Source organism: Octopus bimaculoides, chromosome 1 (assembly GCF_046866305.1).
Source record: "Octopus bimaculoides isolate indiv1 chromosome 1, ASM4686630v1, whole genome shotgun sequence".
In the NCBI taxonomy this organism is placed as follows: Eukaryota; Metazoa; Mollusca; class Cephalopoda; order Octopoda; family Octopodidae; genus Octopus; species Octopus bimaculoides.
Window position 1 is genome coordinate 185,659,441 of NC_142928.1, and position 13,375 is coordinate 185,672,815.

Below are 13,375 nucleotides of genomic sequence, written 5' to 3' on the forward strand. Positions count from 1 at the left end.
TGGTCTAATGTGCAAAAACCCTAGGAATAAAGTACATTACATGAAAGCAGGTAAAGGCTGGTCAGAGAAAGGACATCCTACCACAGAATACCGCTTCATGAAGTCTCATCCAACCCATACTAGCATGGAAAAATGTGAACATCTCCTTCCTTTTTGTAATAAGCAACAGGAAGGGTATCTGGTTGTAGAACTTTACTTCAGAAAAATATCTAATGCAGGCCAGCATGGAAAGCGAAAATAAAACACTGATGATATTTACATGTCTTCATGAATATCAATCCTTGTTTTAACATCCATTTCTTTTCTCTATATTGCCACAGATTGGAGAAATCTGGTGCACAGTGTATCATCACTCTTTTTAATATTTTGTCATCTCATCTGTGAGGACCAGAGTCAATTTTGCATCCAGTACTTGTCATTCATTATTCATTAACATCAATCACAGCTGTCTTTTCTGTATATATCAGTTGTTATCTTTAATGCCCAGACACACCTTCACTTCACTAGTTCTCCACAAATTAACATTATTCATCTTATAAAACATTACCCCATCTTCCACAATTCGTATCTGTCCGGCTTCCACGCATCTTTTGTGGTGTCTTACTACTGTATAGGCAATATCAAACTCCTTTCATTTGCTTTATGCAACTTGTCTTTCTTCATGGACAGAGAAGCACTCTCTTGCCAACAGATGGAGCAGCTCTCTGAATTTCTTCCACACATATTCCTTACTTTAATTATTATATTTCTGCAACATCCATCTAGAATAATCAGCACTTTATGTTCTTTTATATCTCATTTCTTGTATGTGACATACATCCATTCACCTCCCCTCTGATATCGTAGCTATTTTACCAGACCTCCCTGTCAATGTGCTAACACTAATTGAAGAGGACCTGAAATTAAAAACCTGAAAACAAGAAGGCTGTTGTTGCTGGTGGTAGTCAGTGCTAACAGTCAAATGGGTGGTCATATCTGGAACTACTCCTGTACTATACTCCATAATAACACAGCAGATGTCAGTGCTGACAGTCAAATGGGTGGTCACATTTGGAACTATGCTTACATGTATCAATATTTCCACCAGCAACATAAAATTTATATCTTCGATGCACACCTGTAAAGTACAATGAACATTTAATATATTATCATTCCTTTTCTCTTCTTGTGCCAAGGCTACAGGTGTCAACAATTATGAACCTCCATGCCCAAGTCTGAAGATTCATAACTTTGGGAAAGAACAGTAGTGGTTTCCTGTTGCTTCCAAGCATGTTTATTTACACTTTATTCTAGTGGTCTCCTGCTCTCTCAAGGTTACCTTTCAAGCACAGGGAGTGATTCGCATAAAATCAGAACAAGTCCACAGATGTCTTGGTATGACAAGACTAGCCCCCATCAAATTTCTGTATACTTTGGCCATAGGATCATCCTCTGCTATTTGATTCACAACTGGGGCCCTTGAATGTACTATCACCATGGAGTGGGGCAAACCTAAGAGTATGTGTTAATTAAGGTTAACTCCACACTTCCCAAAACTCTTGAATTCCCAAGTCGGAGCCTCACCACAAGACATAGTTATTGCCCAAGGCAATAGTATCAGTATTATAGAAAAATACAACACTATTATAATAATTTAAAGTCTTCATTACACATAAGTTAGCTTGGACAGTAGATATAACTTACTTTTGGTCATGCTGTACAAATATAGTCACACACTTGAGCACAGAAAAATAGGAATATCAAAGTTTCATTTATAATGTATATCTCTGATTCTTAGGGTTAAAATTATGGAAAAGTGTGTATTAAACTTGAATGAATACAGCATATTTTATATTCTTTTCATTGAAAATAAACAAAATCGTTCATGTGACATTAACCTCTGTGGTCCATATGTCCTTGAATTTTACAACTGAATCTATATTCTTAGCTCCAAGCCTACTTTCTATGAATATATTTATATATATATAACAATAATGACAGGCTTTCCTCTTCAAAGCTAGAAAATTCTTTGGTCTCAGCAATTATTAACCAAAACAAACCTCAGGTGAGGCTCAATAAAATATTGCTCTTGTGCCTGTGACACAACTACTACTACACAAAGACATGCTATATTGAATAATAAATAATAATAATAATAATAATAATAATAATAATAATAATAATAATCCCATGCAAGATTGATGTCTTGCAAAAAGCAGCTTTATCAGACACAGCACACATCTTAAGGAAAGTATTACCTGTCTGAGGTCCTTGTTGTAACTCGACAGACTAAAGACTCCGGTGCATTTTTACCTACACTGTATTACGAAGGAATGATAATATAAAAAGGCCACCAGACAGATTGGTATGGAGTCAATTTCAAATACACAACAACTTCAGGCTGTAGATGTGCTGTCTCTTTCTTTACTCTTCCTCTTGTGCTGCTCTACTGCAGTGGCTAATGTTCCTCTGGGACTGGCTGATCCCATGCCACTATCATTCAGGCCCATCCACCCTCACTTATCTCTCTTCCTTTCTTCACCTATATTTTGTCACTCTCCCTAGTCCCACATAAACAACTATTCCCGGGCCTTTCTTCTCAGAATGTCATTCAACTAGAATTTCCTCCAGACCCACACTTTTCCTACATATGTTAACTTGCAGTTGTTGAAGAACATCAACTGTGCCAATTTCCCTGGTTCCAAAGACGTGCAAAGGTCATGAGAAAAGCCTTTCCACCAGATTAAACCATAAACAAAAAGAAAACATCAGTTCCTAGGATAGTTCTATTAGAGCCTAAATTATGTGAGGATCAGTGGTAAGGGTATGGCTGAAAACAACACAATGATATTACTGGATAAGACAAAACATACTTACATAGCAAGCATCTTTTGACCATAAGAGATTTGTTTGTGGGAGAGCTGAATCTTCTGGTAGAGACTAAAATTTGCATAAAAGAAGTGGGGAACACACAATAAATAACATTATATTTGGAAAGTAAAGGAAAGAAAAACTTGGTAAAATATTAATAATAATCCTAACTCACAATATGTTGGAGGCCAGAACTTTAGGATTCCGAGAAACAGGAAATTAATCAACTGTCCTTCAGAAAGGGCATCCTGTCATCCTTACCTCATCTGAACTAGAGATAACTTCATGTTTAAACAGAGATCATATTCCACATGGTCACATTTTCCACTAATGTGTCCAAAAATTCAGGCTTAAGGTTCTCTGGAAATGGCTGACATCTTTTATTTCCAATGTCTTTCTTCTGTTCATGTAGTGCCGGCATTTTACATGCCATGTTAACTGATATTTGGCAACTTGGCAGCTTTACGTTAAATAAGAATGAAAAATAAAAATACAATTGAGTATGGAAGTATAGACTTTAGCTTATAAGCTCAGTAGCGTCCACAGTATATAATGAATGCAAAATAGACAAATCATGTTTCAAGTTTTACAGATTGTTTTCATAATTCACAGCAATTTGTTTTTCTTTTTCTTTTAGATGACTGGTCACTATGGAAGATGCCTCAATTAATTATTAATCCTCTCTTTTTTTAGAATAAAACTAATTTAGAAACAATCTTTCTATGTTTTTGTTTAATGGCATATATATACATCACAATCCAAATTTACCTTTTAATTGCATTTAATATGGTATACATGGAAAAGAGGAAAAATGTTATTTAAAAAGAAATGATCTGTAGGTTAGCCTAACAAGAAACATATAGCCTAAACAGAATAAAATTACACCAAAACCTAAAACAGAATGACCTTTATGATATATTTTGGTGAAAATTTAGTCAAAGTTTTCCTTCATTTGCAAGCATTTCCTTCATTTTCAATTATGCAGTGTTTACTGTACATGGGAGGTGTATGACCTGATGAAAAATAACAGACGTCAAGAGACAGAGTTCAGACACTGAAGATGCAAAGAAAAACTCACATTTCCTCATTCCCCATCAACTCTCCCTATGATAAATGCCTCCCTATTCTTCTATACCATCCTTGGCCTGAACAGCCACCTTGGGCGCTGGTGCCCTTTGCACCCATCAGGATGCGAAGAGGCTCAATCACTGGCTACAGATCTACTACTTGGCTATGAGTTAATACCAACTGTGCATAGCATTATGTCTCACTGCCATAGTTAAAAAGATCCAAAATTCAAGTGTGGCCTACATTAGACTAATATTCACAAACCCAGATGATTTATCTTGATTACACACACATTCTAGGCTCCTTCCAAAAAATATCACCCCCAGCTGATGGACAAACTTGCCCTCATCAAAGCCTTACAACTACTGTGCTGTGACTTTCCAATGTTGCTTCAACAATAGACCTCACTCTTCTGAATTAACAAGCAATGTACCTCTCTACTTCTCATTCCCTCTTCTGTGTTTCATCTATTTCTCACACACACACATACTCCAAATATTTTGTTTAATCCCTTTGCCAAAAGTTACATTCCACCCAAAGACCTTCCAAACCATGACTTCCCTACAGATATCAACAAGCATGTAGTAAGAAGCTTGCTTCCCAACCACACGGTTCTAGGTTCAGTCCCACTGTGTGGCACCTTCGGCAAGTGTCTTCTATTATAGCCTCAAACTGACCGAAGGCTTGTGAGTGGATTTGTTAGACGGAAACTGAAAGAAGCCTGTCATATGCTTGTGTGTGTGTGCGTACATGTGTGTGTGTTCTACCACCACTTGATAACCAGTGTAGGTGTGTTTATATCCCCATAACTTAGCAGTTCAGCAAAAGAAACTGACAGAAGTACCAGACTTTAAAAAAAAGTCCTGGGGGTCAATTCATTCAACTAAAAAAATTCTTCAAGATGGTGCTCCAGCATGGCCACAGTCTAATGACTGAAACAAATAGAAGATAACGGATACAGAAATTTAAGCTGTGCACCAACTTCACTGGTCTGAAAGTGCAGCTGATGAAAGTTGGGATGGATATTCTAACCTCTGTAGAACTTCTTTCTACTTTCTGGTTTTCTGCTTATATTACAATGAATTTATTAGTCTATGTGTTGGGTAGTGTTTTCTAAGCACATTATAGGTACAGGTATGGCTGTGTGGTTAAGAAGTTTGCTTTACAATCACATGGTCTTAGGTTCAAGCCTCCTGTACAGCACCTTCACACTTCGGACAAGGGTCTTCTACTATTGACCAAGGCCAACCAATAATTTGACAGAAAAATTGGTAGATGGAAAGTGCATGGAGGGCCATAAGGTGTATGTGTATGTATGCAAAGACATGTTACTTCAATATTTGTGAAACTGTCATTTCAAATCTTTCACATAAGATTGTTTGAGTCAAAAAAAGAAAAAAAACATGGATGGCGTTGTCATGTTTACATTTCTGGCAAACATTATGTGCTGTAGCTCTGTGCTCTGAAAGTACTGGAATAAAAATAGAAAAAATCCTTTCTCATGAAACAGATAAGGGTTGGCAAAAAGAAGAGCATCCAGCTGCAAAATACTGCCTGGAATGAGTTCCTGTCTAACTGATGCAGGCATAGAAAAACAGATATGAAACAAATGAATGAATAATCTGTAACATTTGGCAACTTCACACCAAAATCTGTACTGAACAAGATACTAGTAGATCCAGTTACTTAATTTACTAGTGTAACATTGGTTTCAAGTTTTGGCACAAGGCCTGCAATTTCTAGGGAGTAGGTAAGTCTATTACATCAACCTCAGTGCTCAACTGGTGCTTATTTTAATGACCCTGAAATGATGAAAAGCAGAGTTGATCCCAGCAGTGTTTGAACCCAGAACATAAAGATGCTGCTAAGCATTTTGTCTGAAGTACTAACAATTCTACCAGCTTACCACCATAATTTACTAGTGTAGTAATATTGACTATCATCTCATTCTCTTCTGAAATAAATTAATAACATATTAAATAAAGAAAAGAATTTGAACAAAAATAATCATAAATGATTAATTACACTAAAAATAAGTGAAACCAATTTTTGTATTGGCTTTACTGGAGACATTGGAGCTGAAACAATTGTTAGTTTTAACATACAGCAACTTCTTTTTAACAGAATCATGAGAGATGCTTGTGAGGTATGAATCCAACATCTAAAATTGATAGGGATTTTAAAAGAATCTATAAAATATGGTGAAAATTTGATTTCTGAGAAAGTGCAATGAAATGGCTTTGAAGACAGGTCAACAGAACACAGAAACAGTCTCTTAGATGGGTCAATGAGACAACCTATAAATTATAACCTATAAAATAATAAAATTTAATAATTCATTAATATAAACTGTACTGCAAACTAGTATGGTTTACCATCCATTTTGAAAGAAAATTCAGAAAAATAATTATTCACATTGAAATGTAATTAGTTTGTTTCTGGGGAGTGGGGAAGTCAATTACATCAACCTCAGTGATCAACTGGTGCTTATTTTATGGACCCTAAAATGATGAAAAGCAGAGTTGACCCCAGCAGTGATTGAACCCAGAACATAAAGATGGAAGCATTTCAAATGCTTGAGGACAATGTTTAAATTTGAAAAATTAGTAGAAAATTTAGTTAAGATATTCAATTAACAAATAAAATGTCATTTGATGCACTATAAATTATTATTGCACTTCCTATACAAAATTCTACTGGGACCCACTATTGAATGTTGCTCCCATATCTAGTGGGGCTGCTGCTACACATACTCACACACAAACATCTTAGACTGTATCTATAGAAAGTCTCTATGGACCAAAGACATGCCATTTCCTATCTCTGCCTTTTACACTTTTTACTACAACTACAGAAGACTATGCTGATCTCATGCTGCTGCTGCTACTTCCTTTGTCATTACTGCTACCATCCCCACCTCATAATTATTTTGTTTCTTCTCATTCCCTATCCTTATGTTCAATCTTGCCAGCTCTGTGTTAGCCACAATACCCAGTCCTTTCTCACTAAAATGTCATTCCTCTATAATTCCTTCCTTGCAATTGGTGACTCACAATCAGTTTAAGATGAAACACTAACTACATTGATCTCATTGGTATTGGAAGACCTTTGAAAGCACAGCAAAAAATCAAGAAGTCTGGTTGATGGGCAAGTTTCCCTAAGTCAACATCTTACAACCAACCACTGTGCTATGTCTTCCAAATATCTCTTTTGCTGCTACTACAAAAGTTTCTACTCTGACAAAGCTATATACCACCTGTTTTTGCAGTCTCTACTGTGTCTCTCTCCCTTCCATACACACCAAACATTTGACTCAAGCCTTTCTCCAAAAGCTACAACCCTCAAGAAGTTCTTCCCTCCAGATATCAACACAGAGAAGTTTCAGCTAAACACCAACTACATCAAACATAACAATCTAAAAACACTGGCTTCTTAATATTAGAATAGATAGAACTTCTGCCTTCTGGCTCTTCTGCATAGGTTACACTGTATTTAATAAGCTGTGTAGTGTTTTCTAGAAACATCCCTGGGACATTTTAGCTCAGTTTTATCAGAAGGAAGTCCTGTCCACCAGACCAAATGAAACTAATTAAAAAGGCCAAAACAAGCAAGATGGTGAATTAAACAAGCTTCATTGAAGATATCTCAGGGCGTTTTTCAATTCCTGAAGATTTAGGTCACATTTGTAATCCTAGGGATACTCAAACCACCTTTGTATTTTCAGATTTACCAAGGACATCTTCGTATTCCCGGAGATATTCAAGACATCTTTCTACATATGAAGACTCTCAGATCATTTTTGCATTTTGTATACATTTTACAAAAGTCCAGGAAACATGAAGATATATATCCTGTCTTTGAGATATTTAGAGAAATTTTATCTATAATAACTGGCTCAGTTTCACAGGAAGGACACTCCTTTTCCCAGACCAATCCAAGCCAATTAAACGAAAAAAAGAAACTAATAAGGGGATGGATTAAAAATGTAGAAACTAACAATCTTCATTATTCTATTCCTGGAGATATCACGGAACAACTTTCTATTCCTGAAGATACTCAAGCTATCTTTCTCCTGGAGACAGATTATCTTCATATTTTTGTATCTAGCACTAGAGAAACATGGAAATATTTGCCATGTCCTTGAGATATTTTGAGAAGTTTTATCTACACTAACTAGTTCTGGTAAGAACTCAAGAGTTAACATTACATGTACAAGTGTTTCTATAAATGGATTATTTAAAAAAAAACTGAGACACTGAGAAGTGGGAAGTTTTGAACTGTCAACTATCATGTGACATCATCATCATTATCGTTTAACGTCTGCTTTCCATGCTAGCATGGGTTGGACGATTTGACTGAGGACTGGTAAAACCAGATGGCTACACCAGGCTCCAATCTGATTTGGCAGAGTTTCTACAGCTGAGCAATTCACTGGAAATATTTAGGAAGTGAATACAGTGTCATTGAAAGCTGGTTTGTATAATGACAAATGAGGGGGTTTTGATGATTAATCAGAGGAGGAAAGGCAGTGTCTATAATCTTTAGTTGCACCTCCAAGACTGATGAAGAGGGGATGGGGGAAGAAACCACAGCTACTGGGCTATCTCCATGTGGGAGACCTGGTCATGTGTGAGGTGAACTCAGCTCAAGGTATCAAAGGGCCAGGTGATGGTGTTGAGTCAGGTGACAGGTAAAAATCTATCATTTAAGGATTTGACTTCAAACACAAAAGGTCATACAGATAGCTCTATATTAATGAATTCATCATCATAGGCTCAGGAGTGGCTGCGTGGTAAGTAGCTTGCTTACCAACCACATGGTTCCGGGTTCAGTCCCACTGTGTGGCACCTTGGGCAAGTGTCTTCTACTATAGCCTTGGGCCGACCAAAGCTTTGTGAGTGGATTTGGTTGATGGAAACTGAAAGAAGCTCGTCGTGTATATGTGTGTGCGTGTGTATATGTTTGCGTGCCTTTATTTGTCCCCCAACATCGCTTGACAACAGATGTTGGTGTGTTTACATCCCTGTAACTTAGCAGTTCGTCAAAAAAAAAAAAACGATAGAATAAATACTAGGCTTACAAAGAATAAGTCCTGGGGGTGTCGATTTGTTCGACTAAAGGTGGTGCTCCAGCATGGTCGCAGTCAAATGACTGACACAAATAAAAGAGTAAAAGAAAAAGAATCATTTAACATCAGTTGTCCATGCTAGCATGGGTTGGACAGTTTAACCAGGGCTGACAAGCTGGAAAGCTGCACCAGACTCCAGTCTGTTTTGACATAGTTTCTACAGCTGGATGCCCTTCCTAATGCCAACCACTCCGAGAGTGTAATGAATTCATGTATCATAATAAAGAATGTGGAACATTAATGAAGGGGATGCTTTATTAATTCTTTAGTAATCATTTTTTAAATAACATGTAAAGACAAGTTTTCTAGATGAGGGTTTATGGTCAGTTGACCTGGACATAGTATTACTGGTACTTTATTTTATCAACTTTGGATGAATGAAATGGAATAGCTATTCTGGAGGATTTGAAATAAAAATTTAAACGGATGAAACTGTATGCCAACTTAATAATAAATATTTGAATGGAAATTAAAATAACAAGTAACAAATTGTGTTATTTGAGAATCATGAATAACAAATTGTATGGTTAAACAGCAACAATAAAAAAAATGAATGGAGGAAACTATATGGATATAGTCAAATAAAAGTAAAAATGAAAAATAAGAATATGAGCATGCTAAATACTTAGAATATGTTTTTATGAAATTACCATTTCAAGAGGAACACATTTAACTGAAGTTAGCTTCAAGTCATTTTGGTGCAGCTGAATGGATTGTGGCAATATAGTTAATTTCAAATCAGTTTGAACAGTCAACCAGCCACTATTGGAACAGCTGGTGCCATCTGAGGGGAAAGAAAAAGAAGACAAAAAAAAAAACAAAGTTAGAAGAATTTCAAGATATAAAGATAAAGAAATGTCTGTCTTGAATCTACAAACTCATAAAGCTGGAGCTTATCTGGGTTTTTAAGGGTAATTAGACAGCCAAGAAGCATGACACTCCATGTAACATAGCTACTGCCACTGAGGGTACTGGTTTTCAGCTGAATGAACTGGTGCAATAAACAATGAAGAGCCTTGCTGAAGGACATAACATACTACTTGGTTTGAGAAGTTAAGGCATGTGTGGAGAGTTAATAGTAGTGTGTTAGTTACTAGCAGGGACCACATTTAAGTCTTAAAGAATGAAACTATCAACTCATATAATTCCTTCAAGATAATAATAGCTGCAATATGACTTGTCAAACATTCCAATTAATGCAACAAGTAGAGTAAATGCTAAAGAGAAGTTGAAACTTGTATGAAAGCATTAGAAATTTGAAAAGAGTTCTTATCCCACCTCTAAATAAAATGAGAATATTCTACCTTATAAACTGAGTACCTCCCGTTCCTCAAACTGGGAGCAAACTACCTCCAAACAGTGTCCATCTTAACTGTAAACTGAGTGCATCCCATCCACCTAAAACAGAGCCCATCTTCCCTCCAGTCAAACTGAGTACATCCCACCCTCCAAACTGAGCCCATTCTACCTCTAAACTGAGTTAATCTCCTGTCAAACTAACTGACCTCATTCCATGCTACAAAGAGGCCATTATACCACACCACAAATGAGCCTAGGGCCTATAAGAAAGGGTTCAGTTGGTACATCGGCTGTTCTGGGCCCAGAGATCCAAAGAGGGCAAATGAATATCTTATTGGCTTTTCTTGCAGAAAAAGAAAAAAAGAAACTCATTTCCATTCCCTAAATTTTGAGAGGCTTCATCTACCCCCATCTTTAATGGGTCTAAAAAACAGTCATGTCTTGCATCACAAAATTTCTGTTACAGGTCCCAACTGAGCCCATTCTACAGCACACAATCTATGCTCATTCACCCTATAAACTGAGCCCATACGACCACTAGTGTCTATTCCATTCCAATCAAACTGAGTCCACAAAGTCAATCCACAAATGACAGAGTCCATCCTGTCGCCCAAACTGAAATAACAATCCCACTCAGCAAACAGAGATCCCCCATCTATCCCAAATAAACTGAGTTTGTCTCATCCAGTTTTCATTCTTCATTGAATTCAGTCTCCTTTATCTTTCTGGTGTCTTTGGGGAAATAATAATCATCAAAACATCTTAATATTACTGCTGCTATACACCTCACATGCAGGGCCGGCTCAAAGTACCAGCAACTTGGGCAGTTGCCCAGGGGACCATGTGCTTTTTAATCTACATTTTCAGTTTTTCTTCTTGCTAAAGCTTTAAAAAATTATACTTGTAAGGGCGCTGAAGTTCAGCTTGCCCAGGGCACCAGCAACCCTAGAGCTGGCCCTGCCGACACATTGCACTTATGTAAGACAGCAAGAATCATCATTTGGTAATGGGCATCGAGATAAACTGATTAGCAATAATTGACAAGAAACATAGCTTTGTGCCAGCATTTGAAACCAATAATTGACAACAGTAAAAATAGCAAAATGCAACTTACCAATGATACCAAATTGGTCACAGAATCTGACATGCTGGGAAGAACCATCTGAAAAGTGAATTTATTTTATGATTATAAACAAAATATATAAAAAATAGAAGGCATATAAAAAGATACTGACACACACACACCTTCTTGGCTTAGCTTCTGAATGAAGATTTACAAAGAGGGGTGTTCACATCTGCTGCAGGCTTGCTGGTGCCTGAGTCCGATCCAGGACAAACAGGTACAAATGCACAGGCTGCATGGGAAAGAAGGCCGATCAAAGTTGGTTGCAATGTCCTTGTTTTTCCTCCTTTTTCTCTTTTCTGCAAGGATGGTCCTGAAGCTGCTTTCAAAAGAAGCCATTGCCTGGATAACACTGAGACACCAGGCTTCAGGGTCAGTAACATGAACAGATCATTGGTGGTGATCGGCGTGGCAGGTTACAAGGGCTTAGCACCATTTGAGTGTGGTCAATGCCAGTGCCGCCAGACTGACTCCTGTGCCAGTGGCACGTGAAAAGCACCATTCGAGCATGGTCGATGCCAGTACTGCCTGATTGGCTTCCATACTGGTGGCATGTAAAAAGCACCATTCAAGCATGGTTGATGTTAGGGAGAGCATTCAGCTGTAGAAACCAAACTAAAACAGATTATGGGATCTGGTGTGACTTCTGGCCCTCCCAGCTACAGTCAAACTGTGTAACCCATACCAGCATGGAAAACGGATGTTAAATGGTGATGAGGATGATGACAATGATTAAAAGTGTAATACCAACCTGAATGATGCCATGTTCTTTGAGTGAGGTTTGCTTCCCACCTCGTTACAATGAAGCTGTCAACATTTTGGTTACATGGTGTACTGACAATGTTACAGACGTAGTAGGAATAACTGAAGGTTGTTTTGCCAGTTATTATTAATTCAGTACTCCAAACATTATATCTGAAAAACACAAAAAGTATTACAAAGTCTGCTAAGTCTCAAAGAAGTAAACAACACAACACCGGTTGCCAAACGGTGGTCAAACACAAAGACACACACACACAGATATATATATATACATTATATATATATATATATATATATATATATATAGAATGGACTTCTAGGAGTTTCCATCAACCAAATCCACTCACAAGGCTTTGGTCAGCCCGAGGCTATAGTAGAAGACACTTGCCCAAGGTACCACGCAGTGGAACTGAACCCAGACCCATGTGGTTGAGAAGCAAACTTCTTAACCACACAGCTGTACTGGTACCTGTAATATATGTAGTTAAGGTGGCGAGCTGGCAGAAACATTAGTATGCTAGACGAAATGCTTAGCGGTATTTCGTCTGCCGCTATGTTCTGAGTTCAAATTCCACCGAGGTCAACTTTACCTTTCATCCTTTTGGGGTTGATAAATTAAGTACTAGTTGTGTACTGGGTTCGATCTAATCAACAGGCTCCCTCCCAAAAAATGTTGGGCCTTGTGCCTAGAGTAGAAAATATGTGTAGTAAAATATTTGATAAAAGGAAACTTTGCTCTTTTTCTTAATGATTTTGTTGAAATTCCTAACATATTTCTTTATTAATTAATTTATTTGATGTTAATGAAAGCTTTTACCCCATCTTCATTTCAGTAATATCTGAAGGCCACATTGTTCCTAATTCAAGCTGTCTAACAACAGAAATGGCAAATAGTCCCTTATCTTTTTCCGTGTGTCAGATACTGGATTTTGGCCATGCTGGAGCACTACCTTAAAGGCTTTAGTTGAACCATAATTTGGTCCTTCTACTATCAGTCACTTTTGCCAAACCATGATGTCATGGGGACTGGTTACCAAGTAATAGTGAGGGGACAAATACAAAGACAAACATAGTCACACACACATACATGGAGGGCTTCCACACAGTTTCCATCTACTAAATTCATTCACAAAGCATTGCCCAGT

At 37.3% G+C, this 13,375-nt stretch overlaps 1 protein-coding gene across 3 annotated transcripts in view; it reads right to left on the bottom strand.

Annotated features, from left to right (window-relative positions):
* LOC106879322 (glycerophosphocholine phosphodiesterase GPCPD1) overlaps positions 1 to 13,375 on the bottom strand; it is a 55,023-nt gene that overhangs the window by 23,336 nt on the left and 18,312 nt on the right. For all 3 annotated transcript variants that reach the window (XM_014928828.3, XM_052973210.2, XM_052973215.2), the window contains exons 4-7: positions 12,220 to 12,383; positions 11,460 to 11,507; positions 9,697 to 9,830; positions 2,857 to 2,919 (exon numbers count right to left, since the gene is read on the bottom strand). In XM_014928828.3, coding sequence (XP_014784314.1) covers positions 2,857 to 2,919; positions 9,697 to 9,830; positions 11,460 to 11,507; positions 12,220 to 12,383 — 409 coding nt within the window. The remainder of the gene's footprint in view (positions 1 to 2,856; positions 2,920 to 9,696; positions 9,831 to 11,459; positions 11,508 to 12,219; positions 12,384 to 13,375) is intronic.